Raw genomic sequence first — 26,798 nt, 5'->3', positions numbered from 1 at the left:
TGGATTCTGAATGCGCTTGAGTGTGACTGCGGCCCAACCCACTGGGAGCACACCCCCGCCCAGACTCCGGGGGCACCTTCCTGGGCTCCCCAGCAATAGACATGGTCGCATTTAAAACATCTCCAGGGCTTCCCCGGTGGCGCAGTGGTTAAGAATCCACCTGCCAGTGCACAGGACATGGGTTCAAGCCCTGGTCTGGGAAGATCCCACATGCCGTGGAGCAGCTAAGCCCATGCGCCACAGCTACTGAGCCTGTGCTCTAGAGCCCGCGGGCCACAACTACTGAGCCCATGTGCCACAACTACTGAAGCCCACGCACCTAGAGCCCGTGCTCCGCAACAAGAGAAGCCACCGCAATGAGAAGCCCGCGCACCACAACAAAGAGTAGCTCCCGCTCGCTGCAACTAGAGAAAGCCTGTGCACAGCAATGAAGACCCAACACAGCCAAAAATAAATAAATAAAATAATTTTTAAAAAAAAATTTAAAAGAAACAACATCTCCAGTCAATGACCTTCTCACTGTTACTCTCCAGGTGTTTCCAGGACCCACAGCAGGGATGCCATTTCCCATCCGTAAGGCACCTGGATCAGATCTCCTCTGACATTTATTCTGCCACGTGAACCGTAACTTTATCTAAACCCCCAAAAAAGAAAAAAGAAAGAATTGTTGGAGTTTCCGTTGGAAGCGTAACCCAGGTTGTGTACAATGGTATATTAACTTTGGAGGGACTGGCATCTTCATGACACTGAGCCAGCCCGTCAGGAACCTCAAGAGTCTGTGCAAAGCCATCACATTTAAGGAGATATTTTCTACGTGCAGGTGCTATAGGTCTCTTTGTTAAACGTATTCCGATTTTCTACATTTATAATTATCGTAAATGGACCATTGTTTCCATTTTGTTTCTAGCTTGTTATTGATAGTATGAGGCAAATTTTAAAAATTATTTATCTATAAATATTGCACTTAGTTATTCTGCCACATTCCATCATTGGTTCTGGTTGGTTTTCACTGGAGTGTCATGAGTTTTTTAGGTATATGGTCATGTCACCGGCAAAAGAGGTGGGTGCGGAGAGAGAATTTGATATCTCCTTTTATAGTGTAATACCCCTTAATTTTTCTCCTTATGAAATTCAGTAGACCCTCCAAAACTATTTTTCAAAGGTAATAATGAAGTTCCTAAGCTTTCTCTTTTTCTTCTTTAAAATGAAAGGCTCTAACTTTTCCTCCAGAAACAGTTTTAGCCGCGGATCCCAGCTTAGCCGTGGATCCCAGTTTAGCCACATGGATCCCAGTTTAGACAGAAAGTGCTTATTTTTCTTTGCTTTCTAGAGTTTTTACAATTTCAGTTTTATTTCCCCTTCAACTTAAGGGTTAATCAGGGACATGTTTCTAAAACTCAAACTTGTAAAGTTATGGGTTTGGTCACCTTTTCATTACTTGGATCTGGCCGGGTGACGACCGGGGAAGACGGCCTGTATCACACGTCTCATTGCTCGTTTGTTAGGGCCTTAGATCAGTTTGGGTGTGATGTGATTGACGCCAGGTGGGCACTGCCTGGGTAAAGTGCGTTTCCCTGTTGCACGGCCCCTTGGCAACCCGCAGCCCCCCACCTGCCCTGGGCCGCAGGCAACCCTGACGTGTTTGCGGTCACCATACACGGATTTGCACTTCTGTTGACATAAGTGAAGTCATAGAATTTGTGCCTGGCTTTTTTCACTCAGCGTAAAGGTTTTGAGATTCCTCCACACTGCCGAGAGCATCAGTGCCCTCGGGTGGACGGACCAGCCTTCGTGTGTCCGTTCACCTCCTGATGGGCGTTGAGGGGCCTCTCTTTTGGGGCTGTTACAGATTGGGCTGCACATGCCGTTCCCACTGCGTCTCCATTTCTCTGGGTAGGTGCCGAGGAGTGGGATTGCGGTGGAGGTGCACGTTTAATTATAGGAAACTGTCCAACTGCCGTCCCAAGCGGCTACACCCCCGCCGTCCTGCTGGCCACGGGCGAGGGTCCTGGGTACCCCCCAGCTTCCGAGCACATGCTTGGTCTTTCTCATCGTAGACATCGTGTGGGCGCCTGGTGGTCCCGCTTTGTGAGTTCAGTCTGCACCCTAACGGCCGAGCGTGTTGATCGCTCTTTGTAAAAGAGCAGGCGCGTCTTTTCAGGTCCTTACTTGCCACCTGTGTCTCTTCTCTGGTAAAATGTCTATTCAGAGCTTCTGTTTTTAAAATCAGGTGGTTTGTGCTCTTGTCCTTGAGTTCATTATGTATTCTGGATATAAGAGTTTATCAGACGCATGGTCTGCAAATATATTCTCACAGTCTTGCCTTTTTTTCTCTTTTTTTTTTTAACAGTGTCTTTTGAAGAACAGAAGCTTTTTGTCGATGACGTCCAATGTATCAGTTTTTCTTTTAAGGCTCATGCTTTTTGTCACCTGTGTAAGGAATCTTTGCCTAGGTCAAGGTCACCAAGATTTTCTTTTATGCTTTCTTCTAGAAGTTTTATAATGTTAGCTTTTCCATTAGGTCTGTTACTGAGCTTTGTATAAGGTGTGAGGTTAGGGAAGACATTTATGAGTTTGTTTGTGCATTTGCGTAGGAATATCTCATTGTTTTAGTAACGCATGTGAAAAGGCTATCCTTTCTTCAGTGAATAATCTTTGCAACTTTGTCAAAAACTCACTTGACCATATATGGGTCTATTTCTGGACTGTCTATTCCATCCCATGGGTCCACATGTCAATTCTCCTGTCAGTACCGTACTGTCTGGATTATAGTGGACCTTGGAAGCAAGCAGGGTAAGTCCTCTAAAGTTGTTCTCCTTTTGCAGAATTGTTTTGTCTATTCCAGGCCTTTTGCCATTTCCATATAAACTTTAGAATGAGCCGGTAAATTTGTTCAAAAAAGCCTATTTGCATTTTGTTTGGGATTGCACCGAATCCAGTGTTCGGGAAAACTGATCTCATAGCAGTGCTGAGCCCATGAACATGGTGTATCTCTCTATTCGTTTAGGTCGTTTCAGATTTCTCTCAACAATTCTATAGTCTTAGGTAAAACAGACTTGCACATCTATTAACAATATAGTCATAGATTTTTATGTTTTTGTCAGCATTGCTAATGGAATTGTTTTTATTTTTTATTACTTTTCTTTTTAATAAATTTATTTATTTACTTACTTATTTTTGGCTGCGTTGGGTCTTCGCTGCTGTGCGCGGGCCCCCTCTAGTTGTGGTGAGCAGGGCCCGCTTTATTTTGGGGTCATATTCAGATTGATAATCAATAAAAATTTGTGGTGTTACGTGAGAGTCTAGTTCCATGCTTCTCACAAGGAGCTCAGTCACCCCAGGGAAATATGGCTCTCTTCTCCAGGGTTCTGAGGCCCTTCCTGTCACTGGCCACGTGTCCAAGCCCCGTGTCTGTGTGTCTGTGGGTCTACAGGCAGTCTGTCCACTCAGTCACTCTGCCTCCCTCCCCTGCAGAACTGCATGCTATGTCCCACGCATGGCGGCCCCTCCTGGCAGGAGGCTCACCTCCTCTGCTTCTCTCTGCGGTGTCTCCTGACCAGGGGCCTTTGCATTTCTTTATGCAACACTCTTCACTTGCCAATTGTCACAGAATTTCCTTTCTAGCTCTTTTTTTTTTTTTTTTTTAATTTATTTTTGGCTGTGTTGGGTCTTCGTTTCTGTGCGAGGGCTTTCTCCAGTTGTGGCAAGCGGGGGCCACTCTTCATCGTGGTGCACGGGCCTCTCACTGTTGCGGCCCTCTTGTTGTGGAGCACAGGCTCCAGACGCGCAGGCTCAGTAGTTGTGGCTTACGGGCCCAGTTGCTCCGCGGCATGTGGGATCCTCCCAGGCCAGGGCTCGAACCCGTGTCCCCGGCATTGGCAGGCAGATTCTCAACCACTGCGCCACCAGGGAAGCCCCCCTTTCTAGCTCTTGAGAGTCTGAGTGCGACTGCACAGATCTGTGACTCAGTTTGTGGAGAACAGACATTACATTACGGAGTCTCCCCATCCGTAAGCATGACAATTATCTTTCTTTCTTTAGGTGTTTTTTAGCTTTTCATTAAATTTCATAATTTTTCCGATAGTTTTATTTCAAGTTTAAAAAGTAGTTTTCTCTTTTAAAAAATTGACTTTAGTCTAAATGCAACATGGTGCCCTGGATTGGATCCTGGAACAGAAAAGGACATTAGTGGAGAAGGTGGCGGCGTCTGAATACGGCCTGTGGTTTGGCCGATGGCAGAGTGTAGGTCATTTTCGCTTTGATGAACGTACCAGGGTCAACACGGGGTGATGCTGGCCACTGGCGCTCAGGAGCCCTTGGACTACCTGCGTGACTCTTCTGTAAACCTAAAATTATTTCCAAATGAAGTTTTAGGGGTCAGCTTTAATTTACGTACTGTTTAAATAGACATCGTTTCCATCACGTATGAGGCAGCGTAATCGAATGCAGCCAAGGTGGTGAACGCTGAGAAGGGTTTTGACCACAGGGGCCACCAGTGCATACACGGAGTCCCAGGAAAACCCGTCTAGAAAGACCCTGGGTTGGGAGCAAGTAGGAGGAGGTTCGGGAATTCAGCGCAAGGAAGAACGGCAGGTGCAAAGGCCCTGAGGTAGGAACATCGCAGCCCCTCACTCCACGTCGCCCCCCGCAGGCCTGCAGAGAAATCTTAGCATCTTCATCTCCTACAGAGTCGGGGTGGGTATTATGTCAGGGAGGGAGGAGAACCTGGGGGCCGTGGACTGAGGGACGGCGCAGAGCTACGGCAGGCGGAGGCCAGGGCAGGCCCGGGCCAGCTCCTGTCCACCATCCACAGGCCAGTGTGTGGGCAGACCCCGTCTCCTCCTGTGCGGGCACCCCGCGAACGCTGTCCTAGAAAGTTCTCCCTAGCTGTTGGGTTTCTGCGTAACCCGCACCCAAGTGTGGGACCTGCTCCAGGGTTAGAGAGGCGCTGCCACCTCATCCTGCACTGAGGTCGTCCCCAGGGCTTTGACCGTCAAGGAGGGCTGGGACCCGCCACCCCTGCCCCGGCGCCCCCCTCCCCACTAGTCACGGCAAGGTGAGGCTCCGAGAAGAGCTAGGGCAGGGGTGGGGTCGGCCCCTGTGCCCACACCTCTACGTGGCCGGCACGGCCGGCTGCGGGACCCCCGCCTGGGATTCGGGAGGCTTGGGCTGCGGCTCTCGGTCCAGCCTTGGGCACCGCGTGGGGACGGTGCGGGGGCCGCGTGCGGAGGCGGGGTCGGGCGAAGGGCGGGGCCCCGGGGGAGGGCCCGCAGCGTCGGTGCCGGTGCCGATCTTGGTGCCGGGCGTCCACACCGCGGTCGAGTGAGCGTTGGTGCCCCGCCCTGGCCGTGGAGAGACCATCGGCCTCCAGAGTCCCCTCCGTGTGCTGGGGTAGCTCTCTGCCTCCGGGGGTCAGCCCGGTGCTCCAGTGGGGGCAGGGCCAGACCCCTGGTCTGCTCAGTAAACGCCTGTTGGACCACTAGGCCCAGAGCCACACAGCACGTTGGAGGAGCAGGTCTGGGGCCCCAGACCACCCAGGCAGGGAGGCCCCTCCAGCCCCCACCCCAGCCTCCACCCACTTTCCCTCTTGGGAGAGAGATGTAGACGAGACTGGTTCACCCACCTCTGCCTTAAGATGCCAGTACTCTCCAGGGGGCAGAAGGAGCTCTCGGTCACTCTCACTTTAGTGTGAACGAGCTTGTTCAAGGGGGGATTTGCGTAGAAGCTGGGCCGCCGGCCAGGGAGGCTGGAAGGTTGCAGCTGCTCGCGGACTGGGGGTCCCTGCTTGCCCCACCGCCCGCCGGGGACGGCGGCCCCAGAGGTGGGGAGATGCCAGCCCCTCATCCAAGGAGCGATGAGACGGTGTATCAGCAGCCCTGCTCATGACCAGTTCCTTGAGCCACTGGCTTGAAATCTCCTTTGCAGAATTCTGCAGATGTGGGTGGAAACTGACGCGAGGCTCTTGGTTTTCTGTTAGCGTCTGTATCTGTGCCATCGGCCGAGCCCCATCCAGGCGGGCTCCCCGTCCCTGCAGTGACTGGTGGCAACTACCCTGCGACCCTGTAGTAGTTTCAGCATCTAGGAAGGCCCACGTGGTGCAGGCGTGGCCCGGCCCGACGGAGGTCTAGTTTTCAGCCCAGAGCACTCAACCAGAAGTTGCCCCCTTCCCACCAAGTGGTTCCCTCTGCCCACACGGGGCAGGGGTGTCACTCCCGAAGAACGGGCAGTTGCGTCATTGGTGCAGGTGTCTGCAGGGCAGGGAGTCTCTCCAGGTTCCGTGCTGCACGGACCTGTGCAGCCTCAGAACAGAACAGGAGTCCCTGCAGCGCTGAGGACAGCGCAGTGGAGACTCCGAGAGAAGCGGGCAGGACAGAGCCGGGCCTCGAAGCCAGGGCGGGGAAGGGGGCACCCCTGGGTATGGGCGTAGAGGGGTGGTGGCGTCAGCAGCCACACACCCACCTCGCGGCTTGTTCCCGAGGCGTGGACTCAGCTAGCCTTGGGCCGCGCTTGGGAGGGACCATCACGGGATGAGAGGGCAGAGGCAGGACCTGCAGAGACCGGTGGCTGGAGAGGCGGGGGACAGGACGGCGGTCACAGGGCAGCAACCTGGCCCGGGGTCCACTCAGGAGCGTGGCTGGTTCCCAGGGGGTGTGCAGGGGTGACGGGGCGCTGGCCTCATGCCTGTAGGCCATGTGTGGGTATGTGCTGGGCGCTTCTGGGGGACTGGCCGCAGGGGCTGAGGTCGGCTGACCCGCAGCGCTAACCCCTGTGCTCCCCTCCCCATGACGCCCGTGCATCCGGGTGCAGTGGGGCTGGGGCCACCGCGGGCCAGGACCACGCTCTGAGGCAGTAATTACGCATCTCTGTCCCGGGGGCCGAGCCAGAGAGAGCATCCGAGGAGGTGTTTGTTGTCGTCTGTGAGTCAGGAGCTCGTGAGGAAAGTGCAGCTGGCGAGGCAGAGAAGTTATGGCCTTGGGGCTGCCACATGCAGCCGCCAGCAGCCCTGCACAGTGACCGAGAGCCCGCCAGACGCCTGTCGCCTGTCCCCGGCGCCTCAGCCCACACAGCCGTGCACTCAGCCACGCTGCCACGTTGCCACGTTGGGGAGGCTGAGCCTCTGCTGCACTCGGGCCCGGAGAAGACGCGCGCGCACGCGCACACACACACACACACACACACACACACACGCACAGCTGCCCTCAGACACCCGCAGACACACACGCTCCACCCCAGGAGCTCACGCACACGCAGCCGCGGCCCAGAGGCCTGAGGCCGCCGCCCTGCTGGACGGGAGCGGGGCAGGGAGAGGGCGGGCCCGGCCTGACTGCCGCCTCCCTGTGCCCAGGGGCCACCAAGGACATGGGCAAGATGCTCGGGGGCGACGAGGAGAAGGACCCTGACGCCGCCAAGAAGGAGGAGGAGCGGCAGGAGGCGCTGCGGCAGGAGGAGGAGGAGCGCAAGGCCAAGTACGCCAAGATGGAGGCCGAGCGCGAGGTCATGCGCCAGGGCATCCGCGACAAGGTGCGCGCGCGGGGCGGGGGCGCGGTGCTGCCGCCGGGGGCCCCCTCGCCCCCCTCCTCTGCAGCTCTAGAGCAGACCCTGGGGTGGTCCGGCGGGAGGGGCACAGGCCGCCGGGGTCACCGCACCCCAGGGTGCACGCCTGCCACACGGGCTCACCGGGACGGGGCTCACTCTGCACGGCCCCGAGTCCTTCCTGGGCCTGACGGCAGGGACCCGCTCCCATGCTCCCGGGCTCCTCACACGGGGTCAACCCTAGCCCAGCTCTTCCTGTTGCCGACCCCGGGGCTGCCCCAGACGACCCGGCAGGGGTCTGCCCGGAGGGGGGGGGCAGCGCAGCGCAGTCAGGGGCTGGCCCACAGGCAGGCCCTGGGTCGGTGGGTCGTCATGGGCGGGGGAGGCACCTCACCACCCCTGGGTGGGCCTCAAGCAGGGTGTTGGGGGAGCGGACCTGCGAGCTGTGAGGTCTGGTTGGGGGCTGGCTGCAAGCTGGAGGCCACGACCTTTTCCAAAACCATCTGGGCGACCTTCCCCTGTGCGTGAGGGCAGTGAGAGCATCGTTCCAGGTGCGGAAACCGAGGCCCAGAGCAGGGGTGGGTGTATGAGGCTGAGTCGGCAGCTAGGCCACAGGTGGGCTGTGCCCCAGGGGCATGTCCACCGCCCAGCCTCAGTTGCCCATCCAGCGCCTGGGTCAGAAGGGCTGGAGAGGCCGGGAGAGGGCAAGTGTGGGGCAGCAGCTCTGGCCTTGTCCGGAGTGGGCTGGGCTGGGCGCCAGGTGGAGGACAGGAGCCCTCCCGAGGAGCCCAGGGCGTCCCTGAGCCACGTGGCCTCCAGAGGTCCACACCATCTCGGGGCTCGCCCGCCACCCTTGGCCCCGCACAGGCCAGGCCCCTCCGTCGAAGGCGCTCGATTCCAGCCACTGGGTCCTGGGGCCCAGGTGGGGAACTCAGTTTGGGGGATGCTGCTTCGCTTGCTTCTGTCCTGGCCCCTCACCCCGACACCCCCGTCTCTGGGCCCGAGGGAAGCGCTCCCAGACATTGGGCATGAAATCTGTGGGTAGGGGGCAAGGTGGGGGCGGTGGGGGCCTCCTGAGGGCATCTCCACAGTCCCCAGCCCTAGGGGGACCAGCCAAGGTGCCTGGGCTTCGGGGCGGGACGGCTCAGACCGCAGAACCATCTCACCTACTTGGTGTCTCAGCACCTCAGCCTGACGCAGAAGCTGAGGTGGGGGCACAGGCGGGGCGCCTGCAGGTCTCTGAGCCCACAAGGGGTCCCCCACATTGATGGGGGCCACTCACCCTGATGTTCCCCCCACTGGTCACTGGGCACCTTTCCTGGGACCTGCAGAAAGTTCGAGTTGATTTTGCTGGGATGGCAACTCGTGAGCCCCCCACCCCCAGGACCAGCCCTGCTGCCGTCCTGACTTGAGGACTCAAGGCTTTTTGAGCTGTTTGTGGAAGAGCCAGGAAATGCGCACCATGGATCAGACAGCAGAGACGGCCAGACCCCACTCAGGCTGTGCTGGGGGACATCAGCGTAGCCATCGGGAAATGGAGGACAGGGCTGGGGGGAGTCAGAGGATAGAGAGACAGAGATACAGACAGAAACAGAGAGACAGAGACAGAGTGAGAGCCGCCCAGGCAGAGTATCTTCTGAGAGGGGAGTAATGGGGGGTAGCCCCGAGGGTGGGACAGAGACCGAGAGATGGCAGGGAAGGATGGGGAGGTCCGTCTGTCCACTGTCCATCTGTGTTCAGCCAGCCTGCTAGCCATGGCTTGGCCCCAGGTGGACACCTAGTGGGGAATCCTGGAGGGTGAACTTATTCATCCCAGCCCTCGAGCCCCCAAAACAGGTCACAGTGTGTGGCCAGGTCGGAGCCCCCTGGGGGTGTGGCGCTGTGGGCACGGCTTCCCCCCCTCCCCCTTGTGAGCCAGCTGCCCGGTGAGCCCTGCCCCAAGCCTCGGGAGCTGTCCAGGAGCTCAGGTGTGCATGTAGGTTGGGGCCACGGCTCAGCCAGGGTGTGGGTGGGGCAGGCGCTGACAGTGTGGGTTTCTGTGCATAACACACTCCGCTCATTTTGCCTTTAATAGGAAAGGCCCTTCTGTCCCTCCTCTCTCCACACCCGCCAGTGGCCCCCATTTCTCCCAGGGCCCCAGCCCTATGTGTGCGATGACCTCTCCCCGCCCCCAGCGGGGCTCCCACTGCCCCAGGGCCTTTGCGTGGCTGACTGCTCCTCTCTGGAGCCCCCTGAGGCTCCTCCCCCCGCCCCCACTCCTTGCCTGTTTCATTTTGCGCTGCACCTGCCTTGGCCTGTGGCGCTCATGCTTTTTACGTGTGAGCTGTTCGTTGTCCTGCCCTCACGGGGAGGACGGGAGCTTTGCCGGCCTGCACCTGCGCTGGGATGCTGAGCTAGCAGTGAGTGAATGAGTGTGTGAGTGTGTGAGTGTGTGAGTGAGTGAATGAGTGTGTGAGTGATGAGTGAGTGAATAGGCATCAGCTCCAGGGTCCTCTTCGTCCTCTGGGACATCTAGTGGGACTTAAAGGTCACAGAGTGAGTCCCAGTGGAAGTGGGGATGTGCCCCACCCTGAGGGCAGCTGAGGTCCTGCGGCTCCATGTGAGGCCAGGGGGCAGGGTGACCCTCACCCACCCCCACCCCCAGCCAGGGACGGGCGATGGATCACGTGCTCCCCGTCCTCAGGACCCCAGCTTCCGGGGCGGCCACATGGAGGGCTGCACCCCTTGGCAGAGCCCCAGGGCCCTCCAGCCTGTGCCCCGTGGGTCCCCTGGGCAGGGGTCCTGCTTCCCCAGACGAGCACCCCGCCATCTGGGGCCCGCGTTGGGCGGGTGAGCGCCTTCGCTTCTGAACCGCCTGCACGGGCCCCGGGCTGCTTCTATAGCCCCCGCCAACCCCCAGACCCGCCGTGGCTCCACCAGCCGCAGCGGCAGGCCTCATCCCACCGGGCCCGGGCCTGCTTCCTGCGCACATCCGGGGTCTGATCTGGGCCGCCCAGGGGCCGGGGTGGTGTCCGCCGAGGCCAGTGGCCAGGGCAGGGGTCAGAGCCGGCCCCCGCCCCGCGCACTGGCTGGGCCCAGGTTTCCTCTCCTGCTGTCAGGGGTTTAGGCGGGACTAGTGCGCCAGGGCCCGTTCCTGGAGGGCGGCCTGCAGGGACAGTGTGGGGTGTGTTGGGGAGCACACAGACGCCTGCTGGGGCCCCCCGACCACCACAGAGCTGAGTCCGCCGGGTGGGGGCCTTTCCTGGGTGACTGCAGAGCTAACCAAGGCGGTGGCCACTGGGCCAGGCCTGGGAGTGTGCAGGGAAGAGGGCGATGGTGAGCTGCCCCCACTCGTGGGTCAGAGGCAGCTCAGGACAGGCCTGCCACATTCTGGACGCTGGAGCCCCAGGAGCCCCAGGTGTCCCCTGGCGATGCAGGGTGCAGGCCAGAGCACACCCCTGTCCTGACTCTGACGGGAGCTCAGCGCCTGGCGCCCCTGCCCACCGACCCCTCCCCCTCCCCACGCCCCCAGGCCCTGCCCCCGCGAAGTCCGCGGGACACCCGTGTCCTCAGAGCCCTTCTCCACCCTGCGTGCTTAGGCAGCCCCCTGCTGCCCTCCTGCTCCCCACAGGTGGGAACCCTGGCCTTGAGGTGTGGCTCGCCCAGTGGCCCTCGCTGGCCCCGGGGCTCCTGGTGCCGTGTCTCCCCACCCACTCCCAGACCTCAAGGCTGGTCAGAGAAGAGGGTGCAGAGCTGCATGGCACGGGATCCCATCGAGCTGCGCCATACAGGGCCCCATCGGGTCGGGGCGGGGGCTCCATCAGGTGGGGGCCGAGGGGCCAGGCCGGGGTCACGCGTCGTCTGGGCGCCCGGCTCCCCAGGCGACCTCGTCTGCATTCCGGACTTACCATCTCACGCGCCGGCAGGCGCTGAGCTGCGCGGGTCCAGGTTGGAGGGGAGGCTGGCCCACCTGCGTCATTTGCATACGCTCTTCCTGATTTGCATACCCACCTTCTGGTTTGCGCACGCACTGCCAGGTTTGGTGCTTCCAGCTGCCCACGTTCCGCAGCCTCGAGCCACAACCACCCTCAAGCCAGCGCCGAGCTGGTGGGTCCGAGTCGGTCCGGCCCCCACATCCCAGGTTTGTGCTGAGAGTAACAGGTGTGGGCACATACGGATTCCCACCGGTAAGGAGTACCGCATTGCCCAGGGTGCCGGCCGCCCTGGGCTCCCTCCCGGCCACAGGGTGTGCGGTGGGGCCCTGCCGTCTCAGTGGTTGGGGAGGATGGGGGGTGTCCAAACCGGCTCGCAGCCAGACCACATCAGAGCCAGGCTCTGGCGGCACCCCAGAGAGTAAGGTGGCCCTCAGGTGTGCCCAGAGTGGCGTTAGCCTCGGAATGAGCCTCTGGAGCAGCTGGGTTGGGGCCTGGAGTCTCCTTCCTGGACCCTAGAGGGGAGGACCTGACACAGGTCCCTTCCCAACCCCGAGTCAGGGAGGCCCCTCTGCTCGACCACATACCGCATGTTCCCGCTCTTACGTGTGTGCCACTGTCACCCGCCCGTTCCGCCAGCACCGTGTGTTCCCCTGAGCATGTGCACCTTTGCTGTGAGTGTGTGTGGGCTTCGGCCACCACAGCCCCCCGTGGTGAGGAGGTCGCGGCAGGTGTGGTGACCCGGGAGGAGGGCTGTGCTCCTAGGGCCAGTCCACCCGAGTGGCTGCAGTCTGGTCGGCTTGTCGCACCCTCCATCCTGAGCTGACCTGACGGTGCTCAGTGGGAAGGCCCTCTGGGTAGCGTGCCGCTGCTCAGAATATACTCTGGTGCCCTACGCCCCCCACCCCGCATGGAGACCCTCTCCCCGCTCCTGGCTCTTGTTCACGGTGCACAGGGGCCTTCAGGCTGCCTGGAGCCCCTGCTGAAGAAGGGTAGACAGACCCATCATCCCTGCCGCCTCTGGCTGAGGGGACCCAGGCTGCGCTCTGGTCACCGGTGGGCCAAGAGCATGGCCTCCCTCTTCAGACTCTGCTGAACGTGGGCCTTGCCTCCGCCATGCCTGAAGCCATCCGCAGCCTCGAGGGAGGAGGTGGGTGCAGAGGTTTCCCTCAGTAAGCTGGGGAGTGGGACACAGCCAGCCCCCACCCCCCAACTTGGAAACAGAGGGAAGGGTCTTCTTGGAGGGCCAGGGTGCCCTTCCCCCACACACACCCCCACACCTGCCACAAGCACCAGAAGCAGAGCCCACCGCTTCTTCCAGGAGGGGCTGGTGAGGAGAGATGGCCGGGCATGGGGGATCCTCCCCAGGGCCAGCAGTCCTGCACTGTGTGCTCCCCAGGAGGGTTCTGCAGCCTGTCAGTAACGGATAATCCACCATCGCTGACACCCACACGTGCTCCCCAGTGCTTCCTCTTTACCTCATCAGTGCTTCTGCTCCCAGACATTCCCTAATGTGTGAGCCAGGACCGCAGACCTGGCCAAGGGGCACCCCTCTCCCCAGCCTGGGCGGGTCCTGAGCTCTGCACCCCAGATGGGCGACCTGCCCCCCAACACACCAGGCCAGCTTGGTCCCACCAGGTTCCCAGCAGCCCTAGGGCAGGAGGCGTTTCCCTGGTCTCATGGCCGCATGGCCGCAGGCGCACGCGCATCCGTGCTCTGTTCTTCCGGGAGGGCTGGTGAGGACGCTGATGGGCCTGGCGGAGGGGGGGGTTCGTCTCCTAGAAACTTACTTCCTCAGTTCTGGAGGCTAGAAGCCCAAAATCAAGGTGTCAGCAGGGCTGTGCTCCCTCTGAAACCTGAGGGGGAGAATTCTTCTCTCTTCTGGTTTCTGGGGGCTTCCGGCAATGCTTGTGTCCTTGGCTTGTGACAACGTCGTTCCGAATCCTTTCTCCGTTTTCACCTTTTACTCTGCGCATCCTTTTCTTTCTCTTACAGGGAAACTCTCTTTGGATTTAGGGCCCAGAAAGAGCTCATCTGTATTCTTACCTAATTATATCTGCAAAGACCCTATTTCCAAATAAGGTCACATTCTGAGGTTCCAGGTGACATGAATTTTGGGGGGACACCAATCCACTGATGAGGGGAGATGTGGGAGAGGGCTCAGGGCAGAGACACACGCAGGAAACCAGAATTGGGGGCGCTCAGCAGTGCCCAGGGGTGTTGCTGAGGTCACACCTAGATGGGGTTCCAGGACATCCACCTGGAAGTGACCGCCGGACACGGAGCATGCAGAGTGACCCCCCAGGGACTGGGGTCTTGGTGGCATCCGGGGGTACTTGGCCAGGCAGGAGGGTGTGGCCACATGTCGCTGGACCGAGGATCTGGGCTGCGTGGGGCCCGCCACCCACAGAACACCGGCTTCTCCACCGCCGTGGGCAGGCGTTCTGCCCCGGCTCCCTCCGCTCCGGGACCGCAGCCCAAGGCGGGCTGAGGACTGCGGCCGCTTCCCCGGAAGGCGGGCCCGCGGGGGGGCGGGGCCAGGGTGGGGCGGGGCCACGGCCAGCGCCCCGCCCCCACGGAGAACCGCGAATTTCGTCCTCCCCCTCCCCCGCTCCCTCTCCCGCGGTTCCCCCCTCAGCGGGGTCCCCCGTCCAGGCTCCCGCCGTCGCCCCCGCCCCTCCCGGCAGCCTCCGGGGTGGGGACCGCCCCTGCCGGGGCTCTTGGTGGTCGTCCGCTCCCGCACACGCCTTTCTCAGCCGCAGGGGCTGCCTGCAGAGACCCCTCGGCCGATCCCGCCAGCGCAGGGTGGGTCTCGCCCGCCCGGGTCCCGAGAGCGCCCCTCCCGGGGCTGGGACCCGGGGCCGGGACCTGCCCGCCTGAGCCCGCCCGCCCTGTCCCCCGCAGTACGGCATCAAGAAGAAGGAGGAACGCGAGGCCGAGGCCCAGGCCGCCATGGAGGCCAGCGCGGAGGGCAGCCTGACGCGGCCCAAGAAGGCCATCCCGCCGGGCTGCGGGGACGAGCCGGAGGCAGAGGAGGAGAGCATCCTGGACACGGTCATCAAGTACCTGCCCGGGCCGCTGCAGGACATATTCAAGAAGTAACGCCCCTGGAGCTGGACAGGAGCCCGGAGCCCCGCCCCCTCGCCCACCCCCGTCCTGCCCTCCGCGGAGGCGCCTGAAGGGATGTCGGGAGCAGAGTGCAGCCCCCCAACGCCAATATAAGCCATAGCCCTAGGTCTATCCGCCTGCCTGGCCCCCTCGAGCCTGGGGAGCCTCCGCCCGCCTCTCACCCCATCCCCGCTCCGCGATCGCCACCGCCTCCGAGGGAGGGGCGCCCGGCCCCCCCACGGCCCCCGCGGTCCGGGCTGCAGGCCCCGGGGACTAGCCCACGGGCTCCTCCGGCAGCGGGTGGATTGGACCTGCCCCAGAGCCTGGGAAGCCCCTTCTCGCTCCTCCCTTCACCGCCCACCCAGCAGGGCCCGTGGCCAGGGACACCAAAAGGGCCGGCCCTGCGTTGGTGGGCGCCTGTCGGGCTCACACTCGGAAGCACAGCCATAGTACGGGGCGCGGTCGTGAGGCCGGGGTGGGGGCTGGGAGGGGCGAGCAGCTGGCGCCTGGGGCTCAACCCCCGGGGTCAGCCTGGACCCCAAGCCCTACCCCGCACCGACGCCCGGGTTGCTGAATCTGCCGTCCACCGCTCCCCATCTGCACCCCTTCCCTTCTTCGTCCACCTGTGTCTGTCCTCCGGCCCCCTCCTCGGGAAGGCTTTGCTTCTTAGGACTGCTGTGGCCCGTTCTCCTCTCCACGAAGGGAGAGAAAGCGATAGGCTTAGGGGGACACTCTCAGACCCCCGTCCTTCACACACCCCTGTCGCTCAAGCTCTTCGGCGTCCGTGAGCAGCCCAGCTGAGCCCGGCACACTCCCCTCCCTGGTTGGCACCTCCTGTCCCCTCCGAGGCTGCTCGGGGGACACCCTGCCCTCACCCTCCGAACACCCACACCTTCACCCAGAACCGGGGAGGAGGCCCAGAGCCCTGTGGGCTGAGCGCTGTGCACCGGCAGGAGGGTGTGGCGCGGAAGGCCGGCCCCGCTCCCTGCAGGCCCTCGAGGGGGTCGTCCCAGCCGCAGAGCCTGCCCGGTTGGACGGAAACGACCGCGGACCTCCCAGCTCCCCCGTGGCCTCTTCCCTTGTGTAATTTGCATCACAATATGTCGAATCTCAGGTAAATGAGGTCTTCTGTGTTTGAGGAGTTTTATCTCGACAGAAAGCCCATCACCTCGGTCCCTGGGGCCCTTTCTGTCCACATCTAAAGTTCATCGTGTCCAGTGTTGCGGGCCCGGGGCGCGGCCCTCCCCAGCTCCTTAGAGAAGCCATAACGACTAGACGGCAATACCGACCCCTGGCGCCCACCCCCACCATCCCCCGCCGTCCGCGCTGCGCCCCGACACCTCCCGGTTCCTCGTCTTTTTTAAACGCCTGTTTTCACACTTTAAAAAGCCAGCTCTGAGCAGACAGGGCGTCGTCTCGTAGAAACCCCGCATCCTGTCCCCAGCGCGTGGGGCGCCCAAGCAGCCGAGCTTAGTGTAGACCGTGGATGTCCTCTGTCCGTCTGTCCCGGCGCCTGCGCTTCCTCCTGCATGTCGGGGGCAGCTGCGTGTGTTCTCTCTGGATGGAATCACAGCCAATAAACACCACAGTGATTTAATGCGTGTGGCCATTCCCTCCGGAGCCCTGATTTCCCTGGGAGGCGATGGGGATGGAGGGTGCAGCCGGGGTCATGGCGGGAGGGCCGGGATGCACACCCTTTGGGCCCTGTTGGACGACCCCCACTAACCCCTGCTCCCGGCCAGATGGGAACACCTTCCCCTTTTGCTGGGGCCGCTGCAGGGGCTCCCCGCCGCCCTTTCTCCCTAAGGAAGTCCCGGCCAGAGCCATCTCCCCTTGAAATGCAGCCCGGCCCCTTCCTCAGCGCCCCCTCCCCCCAAGTCTCCCACCTGCAGCACAGGCCCCATCCCTGGCCTTTCCTGCCCCACAGCTATACCGGGCCCTGGGGCCCAGGTCCCACTGTGCTGGCCACACCTTGGGCCCAGCGGGGAGCTGAGGCTCAGCCCTGGGGTCCTGCCATCGTTGGTCTGGTGGTACCATCCCTCCTCCCTGTGCCCTCACGGAGGCCTCTGTGTCCCACACCTGCCTGTCGAGGCTGAGGCCTAACGAGGTGCCCGTGGGACCTGCTGGCTCTGAAGCCTGGCCCGGGGTACCCCGACCCCACCCCGAGATGCCACGGCCACTTGTGTCCCCAGAAAGGCCTTGTTTGACCTCCATTTCTGGGGGCCTCTCTCCAGGAAAGTGGTAGCTGTGACCTTCCTCACACTGCTGGCTGAGAACGCCCGGGAGCCTTCCGGCAGAACCTGCCCAGTCTCAGCAAACAGAAAGGACACCCTTGTCCCCTTCCCCACCCCCATTCCTCTTCCCCTCCCCACCGAGCTGTGCCCAGAATACTGCCCTGGACCCATTGCCCCTTTGCCTCTGCCTCGGAACTCGGACAGAAGCCTGTGTAGCCAATTCTGGCTTTGGGATCTGTGAGCCGCCGCCCCCAGCATAGCTCCTCTCAGGAGGGCGCCCCAAGCAGGCCCCATCATCAGTCCCCACCCCCAGCCTGGCCTGGACTCATCTCAGTCTTGAGCAATGAGCCAGGTGTGCCGGTGACCTGGATCGCCTTCCCTTGGGACCCCAGCCAGCCCTTCCTCAGTGCCTGGTGGGGCAGACCCCTTGGGTGCCAGGTCCCAGGACTCCAGGGAGAGGCACTCGCTCACTTCAGGCTTGCTGAGCCCCAGTGCTGTGCAGAGCTTTGTTCTAGGCACCGGGGGTAATTGAGGTCCCTTCCTCCCGGGACTGATTGCTCCAGTGGCCAGATGATAAACACATAATAAGTCAGGTGGTGGTTTCTTCCGTGTAGGAAACTGAGCAGGATAAAGGGGCAGAGAGGATGGTAGGGTAGCTGTTTCACCCCCGAGGAGGTGACATGGGCAGACAGGCCCCAACGAAGAAAGGAGGGAGCCCCGTGGGCCTCTGGTGGGAGCGCATTCCAGGCAGGGAACAGCAGCGCCAGGGCCCTGAGGCAGGAGCCAGCTGGGCACTTCAGAGTGGCACTGGGGCTCCGCCGACCGTGCCCTTGCCCCTGGGCTGGCTTTAGGACCACACTGCCTCTTCACAGGGTCTCCTTCCTCTCAGAACAGTTAACTCTATTTTGACAAAGCAGAGCCCGCTTTGATACTTGGCCCCAGAGACGTCCTGCACTGCGCAGGCAGGCGGGTCCTCGCCCTGGTCCCTGTGGGCAGCCAGCCCGGGGCAGCACTCTGCCTGGGTTTGTTGTCTCTCCTCTCAGGCGCCCTGCACTCGCCCAGCTGTACGATCACCAGCCACTTAACCATCAAGGCTGTCACGACACATTTTTAAAGATCTGGCAATAAAGGACCATCTTGTCTAGTTGTGCTAATCCGCAGCTAGACAATCCTGCCGTCCACAATCGCAGCCAGCGGGGCTCGGTGAACCCTGGGTCTGGGCCACCTGTCCACACAACTGAGAACCTGCTCCACTCCTGCCTCTGCCGGTTCCCGTCAGGTCCGAAGGGAGGGGTAGCGTCTCGGGTGAAGGGTGGGTCTCTTGGAGCCGGGCTCGCGCTCGGGCCGAGGGGCGGGGTTGAGGGAGTCGAACTGGGGAGCTTGGCTTGGACAGGACTGGGGCGCGGGTGGGAGTCAGGCTGGGGGGCGGGACCTGGGGCGGGATCGGAGACGGGATTGGGGGGGCGGGCTGGGCCGGGACTGGAGGCGGAGTTTGAGGGGGAGCTCAAGCCGGGGGGCTCGGCTGGGGGCGGGATCGGAGGCGGGATGCGGGAAGCCAGGATGAGAGGCAGAGCTGGAGGCGGGACTGGGGATTGGCTCGGGCTGCTGCAATGCCTGCCAGTGTCGGTCAACATCTACGTGGCCCGGAGGATGGAAGGGCCTCAAGGCAGGACCCAGCCCAGTGCCACTAGACCTGGGCGCTGAGTCGAGGCGTCGGGGCCACGCGCGGACCCCTGGCGTCCCCCGCCCCCGTCCCGGCCCCGCCCCCGCCCTGGACGGCCTGAGCCAATCAGCGCGTGCCGGATCAGGCCGCTGCGATTGGCTCCGAGAGGGTCACGTGGCAGAAGCCTGTTTAATCGGGGCCCGGGAGACGCCAAAGCAGGAGGGGTGGTTCGCGACGGGTCTGGGACTGTCCTCGGGCTCGATACCCGAGTGTCGTCCCTGTTGCCCCCCCCACCCCACCCCGCGCGTCCTCCGGGCCCTCCCCGGGCCAGGCTGAGCTGCGGCAAAAAGGGGAACGCCCGTGTCCCAGAGGACCGCCAGCTGGGGTGGAGGGCAGCGAGGTCCAGGCGGGGCACTGACCCAGTGCTTACGAGGCCCCGCGCTGGAGAGGAGACGCGCCCAGCCTGGTGCGCACAGCTTGTCCCGGGACGGACAGCAGAGGGTCGCCACCCTCGCCCGGGGAGCTGAAGCCAGCTCCCGGTGGGGTCATCCCTCCCGCCCAGCGGCCCTGCCCCCACACTGGCCCCCCGACGTGAGGCGGTGAGGGTGTGAGGCCCGGGTGGTCCCAAGCTGGCTCAGCAGAGGTTTCTGCCTGTCTAAGGACAGAGCTGGGGGGACCACACAGTGGTCCCTGCGGCACCGTGGGAGCTGGAGCTGAGGAGGGGGCTCGGGGGTGGAGGAGGCTCCAGCGGCAGTGCTGGCCGATAGTGGGTCTTCACTCTGCTGCCTGAGGCTTGGGGAAGAACCAGAGTCCTGGGCACCCAGAATCCTGCACTATCACATCGCTTGTCCCTGAGGGTGGGGCCTGGCTGTGCCCCAGGGTCTCCACTCAGGGCCGAGCACCAGCCCCCAGGCCCCAATGGTGCCCAGGGTGACTTTTCTCAGCTCCGAAGATGAGGCATGTGGGAGGTGACGTTTAATTTGATTTCTACAAAATAAACAATGTTTCTTGGACCCTTGAGTGAGTGCATTGAGATTTATGCTGCGGAGAGGGCAAAGGACGATGCCGGGAAGGAGAGGAGGGCCCGGCCTGGCTGGGGAAAGGCCTGAGGCTGGGAGGGGACAGGGTGAGGCCCCGGCAGAAGCTCCTGGCTGCTGCCCTGCTGCAGCAGGAGACCCAGGGGCTGGGGGGGATCCTGCGCACGGCTCCTGCCGTTCCCTCTCCCTGGCTCTCTCCCAAGTGCCCAGTGCAAAGATGGCTTCTTGGAAAGGCAAATGTTAATGGGTTGTCGACTGGCTTTCGAGCCCCGCCCGAGTGCTGACCTTTAATTTGCTTCAATCTGTGGGTTCCACCGGCAGCTGAGCAGAGCTGCTGCAGAGAGAGCTTGCCCACAGGAGGGCCCTGGGCTCTGTGTCCAGGAGGCCAAACCCCTGATTCTCTCAAAGGAGTCCTAGATTCTAGGGTCTGCCAGCCAGAAGTCAGCCTCTGTCCACACATGTCCACCAGGCACGGGCCGTGGGGCCCTAGGAGGGGGGGGCAGGCACTCCCCATCACACCTCCTGGCCCCCTCCCTCGCCCGCCCAGAACTGGGGCCAGACAGTAGGGGCTGCACCTGGCCAGAACTCCCAGGCTTAGATGGGAGATTGACGCTCTGCACAGCTGCTCTCTCCTGCAGTTAATTCCTCATACAGTGAGCGGAAATAAAGTTCAGTAAGTAAGCAAAACTCACCAATCAGGAGGAATTCACCCATGGCTGCGGCAGGAAATATACAAGATGAGCCTGGAAACAAGGAAAGGCTAAATCACAAACCGGACCCACAACGATGGGGCATGAGAAAGGGACGTAGCAGCCACTGACTGAGCTCCCAAACCTGGCCCAACGCGAGCAATGTCGTGCTGGAGAATAACCCATGAGTCCACGCTAGGGTACATGGTTTAAACACATAAGTAAGTGGGGGGAAGAGACAGATCTGCCACGCAGAGGGGTCCACGGACGGAGATGGAGCAAACGCCCCGCCCCTTCAGCGTGGGCTCCACCTGCTGACTTCCTGTCGAAGCACACAGTGTGGCACAGGAGTTAGCAGGGCAAAGGCGAGTGGGGAAGGCTGGCTGACGCCACCCCGCCCCCGGGGGCTGAGGTCACCTTCAGCAGCGACGGGTCGAGTTGGTAGCAGGTGCCCATGATGTGATGACATGAGAGAGGAAGCCTACCTCTGGGGTCTCCTCCCCAAACCCGTAACCCCAGTCTAACCCTGAGGAGAACATCAGACTGACCCCAGTTGAGGGCCATTACACACCTGATCAGCGCGCCTCAAAACTGTCAAGGTCACCAAAAACAAAGAATGTCTGAGAAACTGTCACAGCCCAGGGGAACCTGAGGGGGCATGACGACTGATGCGATGTGACATTGTAACGAGCAGGACCCTGTGGGGCCTTCCTGGGACAGACACCTTCCCCGCACATGTCCTCCACCTGCCTCTTGTTTGTAGAAAAACTTTAGCCTCCTAGGCCTTCCCTAAGTTCCAAAGAATACATTCAATCAGAGAAGTGAGAAAATGCAGAGACAAACAGAAATAGTCAAGCAAGGCAAAGTGATAATAGTTTAGCCACTAAACACAGTCAGGCACCTGTAACTCCTCCCCAAGGGCTACCGCTAATACTCTGAGCACGTCCTTGAGCTGTTTCGCTGACACTGAAGCCTCCACCAGGTGGGGGAAGCTAGGCATGCCACCCACAAGCACGCAGACTCCAGGTCAGTTAGAACCAGAGGCTGATGGTGTTGCCTCCCAGTTACCTCACCACCAACCAATCAGAAGAATGTCCACCCGCTGAGCAGGAACCCGACAACGCCCCCTCGATCACCCTGTCTTCAAAAACCCTTCCCTGAAAGCCATCAGTGAGTTTGAGTCTTCCGAGCACCAGCTGCCCTGGACTCCTTGCCTGGCGCCTGCAACGAGCGCTGCGCATTCCTTCACCACGGCCTGCTGTCAGTAGACTGGCTTTACTGTGTGCAGGCGAGTGGACCCAGTTTGGCTCCTTAATAACACCCTGGAACAGAAAAAGGACATCAAGTAAAACAACTAAAGGCATCTGAGCACAGAATGGACTTTAGTTAATACAAACGTATCAGTGTTGGTTCATTCATTGTGACAAGACGTTAAGAGGAGGGGAGACTGGGGGCGGCGTGTGGGGAACACGCCACACTATCTTCATAATTTTCCTGGAAATCTAAAACTGTTCTAAAAGTTTACTGAAAAAGGCATAGTGCAATTCAGTTAACATTAAAACCAGCCCTGAATGAAAGACCGACCCAGGAGAGGGAAGCTCGGGTTCAGCCCCGAGCCAGCTCACGCGCCCGCACAGTCTGAAGCCACAGGGCAGTCCTGGCTCCTTCCCGGCTCTGGATGACGCCCCCCGGCCCCATCCCGTGGGGTGAACCGGGCCGGGTGGCCTGACACCGTCCTGGTCCAGCACAGGTTCGCCTGATCGGCCTGGCCCCTGCCAACCTCTCAGGCCACTGAGGTGTGCAGGGTCCTTGAAAGCCCAGCAGCCCTCCTTCCCAACGCAGATGGAAAAGCAAACCGGCCTCAGAGATGGGGAGAGAGCAGAACCTCGCCTGCGTCTAAGCTGGAACCCAATTCCCGACAGAGCTGGCCCAGCAGGAGCAAAACGGGGGGAGCCCGCAGGGCCAGGAGCTGCCAGGCTACAAACAAGTGGCCACCCGGGCTCCCCCTGGAAGAAAAATAACTCAGGAAACACAACGTAAGAACATGAATTCAATCACCATCAAGTTCTGTGGGAAAGCATCTCACACATTCCTTCAGTAACAAACAGAACACAGAGCGAGGAGCTGAAATCAGGAAGAGATACAGAGATTCAGAGCGCAATTAGCAAACCTGGCCTATTGAACGTACATAGAACTTTGCACTCAACTGAAAAGGACAGAAAATTACATATTCTTTTCAAGTTCCATGAATATTTACAAAAATTAACTGCTGACCGGGCCATGAAGCTATAGTCCCAACAAATCATGGAACTGGCAAAAAGCACAACACATGGGGGACTTCCCTGGCGGTCCAGTGGTTAGGACTCCGCGCTGTCACTGCCGGCGGCCCGGGTTCGATCTCTGGTCGGGCAATTAAGATCCCACAAGCCGCTCAGCATGGCAAAATGGAAAAAAAAATACCCCAAAAACCAAACATGCGGTCTAGCCTCAGGGCAGCTAGTCTAGAGATTAACAACAAAGAAAGGTTCAGAAACCCCCATGTTTGGAAATTAAACTTCTAAATTATCCATAGGACAGAGAAGACATAAAAATAGATTGTTGTGTTTTTAGTATGTCATTATAAATTGGTTAAAAGACTGAAATAATAGAATATAAATATGTATATTTAACTCACCAACTTGTAGAAGAATAAATGGAAAAAACCTTGATTAATCTAATAGGGGATAGAAACGAGGGGGGAGAAAAGCAAGTAGAAAGTACCAAAAGGTGGCAAATCCAAGTCCCAATATATCCAGTTCCATCAGCCGTCAGAGCAGCTGACGGGGTGGCCGCCTGTGTCCCGGGACTCTCTGCTGGCCACTCTGGTCACCTCCCGGCTGCCCGCATCCGCTGCTTCGTCTGACACCTTTTTCCAGACGGCAGCTCTGCCTTTGTGTCCAGCCGGAAGTCCCAGGGAGCTGACACTGTAGCACTGGCGGAGGGGGGTGGGGGTGGCGGGGGGATGCGGGTGAGCTACCGCAGCTCCTTCCACCTGGAACCAGACAGGGAACATCTCCAAGGCACGTGTCCCCCAAGTCCCAAGCTCCCCCACAGGAGTAACCTTTGGTCACCATGAGGCTGGCTCAGGAAGCGGCCTCTTCTGTGCCAATGTCCTGCAGCCAAAATCCTCCAGCAGTGCCCTGCAGCAGAACAAGTTAGGGAGAGAACACACACGATGGGCGTCTCGGTGAGAAGGGACCTCTAGGATTTGGGGGACGGCGGGTGATTTGGGTGGAGAGTTTGAGGAAGCGGGCTTCGTCCTGGCTCAGGTGCTGTCAGGAACTGGGGGACCTTCTGTGATGGGGCTTCTCAGCACATCTTATCTGGAGGGGAGAGGGCTAGCGGGTAACACTGTGATCGCTAAACACGGCCAGGGCGGGGATGCTGGGTCACTTCTGTGGTCAGAGTTTACATTTTGTCTGTGTTCGGATGCAGTTACTATGCGCTCTTGTTTATGTCTGGATCCATCAGGGCGGCTCTGCCTGGTGGTGTGTCGTGCGAAACTGCTTCTGTTCGAAGGGGGACGCCAGCACCTGGTGGGGGGGTGGGGCCGGCTCCCGGCGGGGGGTGGTGGTGAGGGCTCAGCTCCTGGACGTCAGGGCTGCTTTGCTCTTTCACACTGGCTGCCTTCCATCCCCGAATCTCATCCCTGCTTCTCACGTGGTAATTCTGCACCTCCAGGTGAAGGAGTTGGACACCAGCCTTTGTCTTTGGGGTGAATTCTGGGTGACTGTCCACACCAAAAGTGGACTGAGAAAGCAGGCCCTCAGGATGAGATCGGAGGGGTGGCTTTTGGCCAGTGGGGAGGGTTACACCCAGTGACCACACCTGTCCCCTGGTGACGTGCCCAGCACCAAGGCCATAACAGCCACGGCAAGGCTGCAAGGCAGCTAGCTGGTCACTGTTGGTGCCACCAGGATCCTTTATAAAGGGCGTCGACACCCTGACTCAAGGGGCCTCGGGCAGCCTATCCAGAGACCCTGTTTGTCCCGCTACAGCTGCCCAGGACAGGGCTGTGACGGCGGCAGGCCACCACGTCTCCTGCGCTGAGCTGGGCCTTGCTGGGGACGAAGCTCACGGGGTGGAAGTGCCTGGAGGGAGCCTGGGGCCATCTTGAACCCCTTTCCCTTGGAGGCCTGAGCGTGAAGGGCGGCCTCCCCGCAAGCTGTCGCCCTCCTCTTGCAGCTGCTGCCCAGAGAGTAGGGTCCTGCCTCAGCCAGACTGGGCTGGGTCGGAGGGGCAGGGCCACAGGGCCCTGAGCTCCGCCATCTGGGTCCGAGGGTGCCGGGCAGTGGGCAGGGCACAAGGCGGGTGCTCTCCTGCGGCTCTGAGATTTGAGTCCCGGCAAGGACTCTGGAGCTGGTCCTAAAGTGGAGAAAACCAGTGCCCTTCCGTGGACGGGATGGAATGGAGATGCTGTACCCAGCAAACACCGCGAGGGCCCCTCCCAACCCCAAGCTGCAGGGTGCAGATTCCAGAACAGATTCCAGAATGATGCGGCCGGTGGTCCCCAATGCCCCTTTACTTCACCAGACCCTCACCAAGCCTGTGACCTCACAGGTGCCGGAGGACGCCTCCTCCCCAGGGGTCAGCGAGGCCCCCGCACCTGGTGCGCAGCCGCTGGTCACTGTGTCTCGGGGTGGGCAGCCTGCACTCCCTGCAACAGCCAGCAGTGTGCGCTCAGCGCGGACCCTCCTCCTGGTGGCCATGTCGTCTGAAGAGTGCCCAGGTCCCCTGGACACCCTGCAGGACATCCCACTGGCCCGTGGCATCAAGGCGGGCAGAATGGGGCACGGAAGCTTGAGAGGGTGGAGAAAACCCCAGAGATCCAGGGGCCGCCGACACCAAAGTCTCCTTTTGTGTTCTTTCTTTAAATCGTGGAAGAATTTACATACAGAAATATGCACAGAACTTAAGTGCACAGTTTGATGATTTTTGACAAACTCTAGGTTACCTGTTCCTCTGGTCAAGATGCAGGATCTGCCCGTCACCCCAGAAAGCTCCCCCATGCCCCTTCCCGCGCAGCCGCAATCCTCCCCAACGAAGCAACTGCTGGGCTTCTTCCCACCTCCAGCTCCTGGTCTGTCTGCTCCTCTCCTGGGCGTGAGCGGGGTCGTGTGGTAGGTTCCCTTTTGTGCCCAGCACTTCCGCGTGTCTTGGAGGTGGCTGTGCCCACCTGACGGAGCCGGGCGTGTGGAGGCCCCACGCTCGCTGTGTCCCCACAGATGACCATGGGGTCGTGTGCACTTCAGTCGTAAAGAGCTGCAGCAGAGTCCCTTTAAGGACGTCCGCCTCTGCTTCTCTTTGGTAAATTCCCACGAGTGGCAGTGCTGGGCTGTGGGCAGGTCCGGCCCAACTGAGAAGAAACACCAGAGCTGTTCTGGGGGCGTCAGCAGAGCCAGCGATGCCTGGAGAACCAGTCCCACGTCTTCGTCAACTGGCCTGTCAGCCTCTCAATCCGTTTGGGCTGCTTTCAAAAAGCACTGCAGACCGGGAGCTTTGACAGCACAGTTACTTCTCACGGTTCTGGAGGCTGGAACCCCGAGATCAAGGTGCCAGCAGATTCGGTGTCTGGTGAGGGCAACTTCTCGCTGTGTCCTCACGTGACAGAGGGGTGGACAGAGCCCTCGGGGGCTCTTCTAAAAGGACACTAATCCGTCCACAATTGAATTGCCTCTGAAAGGCCCCACCTCCTAACACCATCACACCGGTGTTTAGGATTTCAACTCATGAATCTGGGGGGGGACACACAAACAGTCTGTAACAGTCTAAAGTTTTAGTCGTTTTGGTGGGTTTGTAATGGTGTCTCATCTTGGCTTTAACTTGCTTGCCTGAAGCTCACGGTGAACACTTCTTCATGTGCCTGTTGGTCATTGTCTATCTTCCTTTGAGAAGTCTCTGATCAAATCTTTTGTCCATTAAAAAAAATTCGGTCATATGGTAGCTCTATTTTTAGTTTTTTGTAAGGAACCTCCATACTGTTCTCCATAGTGGCTGTATCAGTGTACATTCCCACCAACAGTGCAAGAGGGTTCCCTTTTCTCCACACCCTCTCCAGCATTTATTGTTTCTAGATTTTTTGACAATAGCCATTTTGACTGGCGTGAGGTGATACCTCATTGTAGTTTTGATTTGCGTTTCTCTACTAATTAGTGATGTTGAGCATCTTTTCATGTGCCTCTCTAAAAAAAATGGTACTGATGAACCTAGTTGCAGGGCAGGAATAAAGCAGACATAGAGAATGGACTGGAGGACACAGGGTGGGAGGGGGAAGCTGGGGCAAAGTGAGAGAGTGGCATGGACATATATATACACTACCAAACGTAAAATAGCTAGCTAGTGGGAAGCAGCCGCATAGCACAGGGAGATCAGCTCGGTGCTCTGCGACCACCTAGAGGGGTGGGATAGGGAGGGCGGGAGGGAGACGCAAGAGGGAGCAGATATGGGGACATATGTAGGCACATGGATGATTCACTTTGGTGTACAACACAAACTAACACAGTGAAGTTTGTGAAGCAAACTTATAATTGTGAAGCAATTATACTCCAATAAAGATTAAAAAAAATTGGAAAGGTTCATGCACC

The 26,798-nt window shown here is 60.0% G+C and overlaps 1 protein-coding gene across 1 annotated transcript in view; it reads left to right on the top strand.

Annotated features, from left to right (window-relative positions):
* CPLX1 (complexin 1) overlaps window positions 1-14,546 on the top strand; it is a gene marked incomplete at both ends in the record, with an annotated part of 34,391 nt that extends 19,845 nt beyond the window's left edge. The window contains 2 exons of the mRNA XM_082838965.1: window positions 7,346-7,521; window positions 14,349-14,546. Of these exons, the coding sequence (XP_082695091.1) occupies window positions 7,346-7,521; window positions 14,349-14,546 (374 nt within the window). The remainder of the gene's footprint in view (window positions 1-7,345; window positions 7,522-14,348) is intronic.
* Between the last annotated feature and the right edge of the window lie 12,252 nt (window positions 14,547-26,798).

Source organism: Leucopleurus acutus (genome assembly GCF_964270905.1).
Source record: "Leucopleurus acutus genome assembly, chromosome: 4".
Classification (NCBI taxonomy): Eukaryota; Metazoa; Chordata; class Mammalia; order Artiodactyla; family Delphinidae; genus Leucopleurus; species Leucopleurus acutus.
The sequence above is the reverse complement of the archived record's forward strand: the minus strand, read 5'-3'. Positions and strand labels throughout refer to the sequence as shown.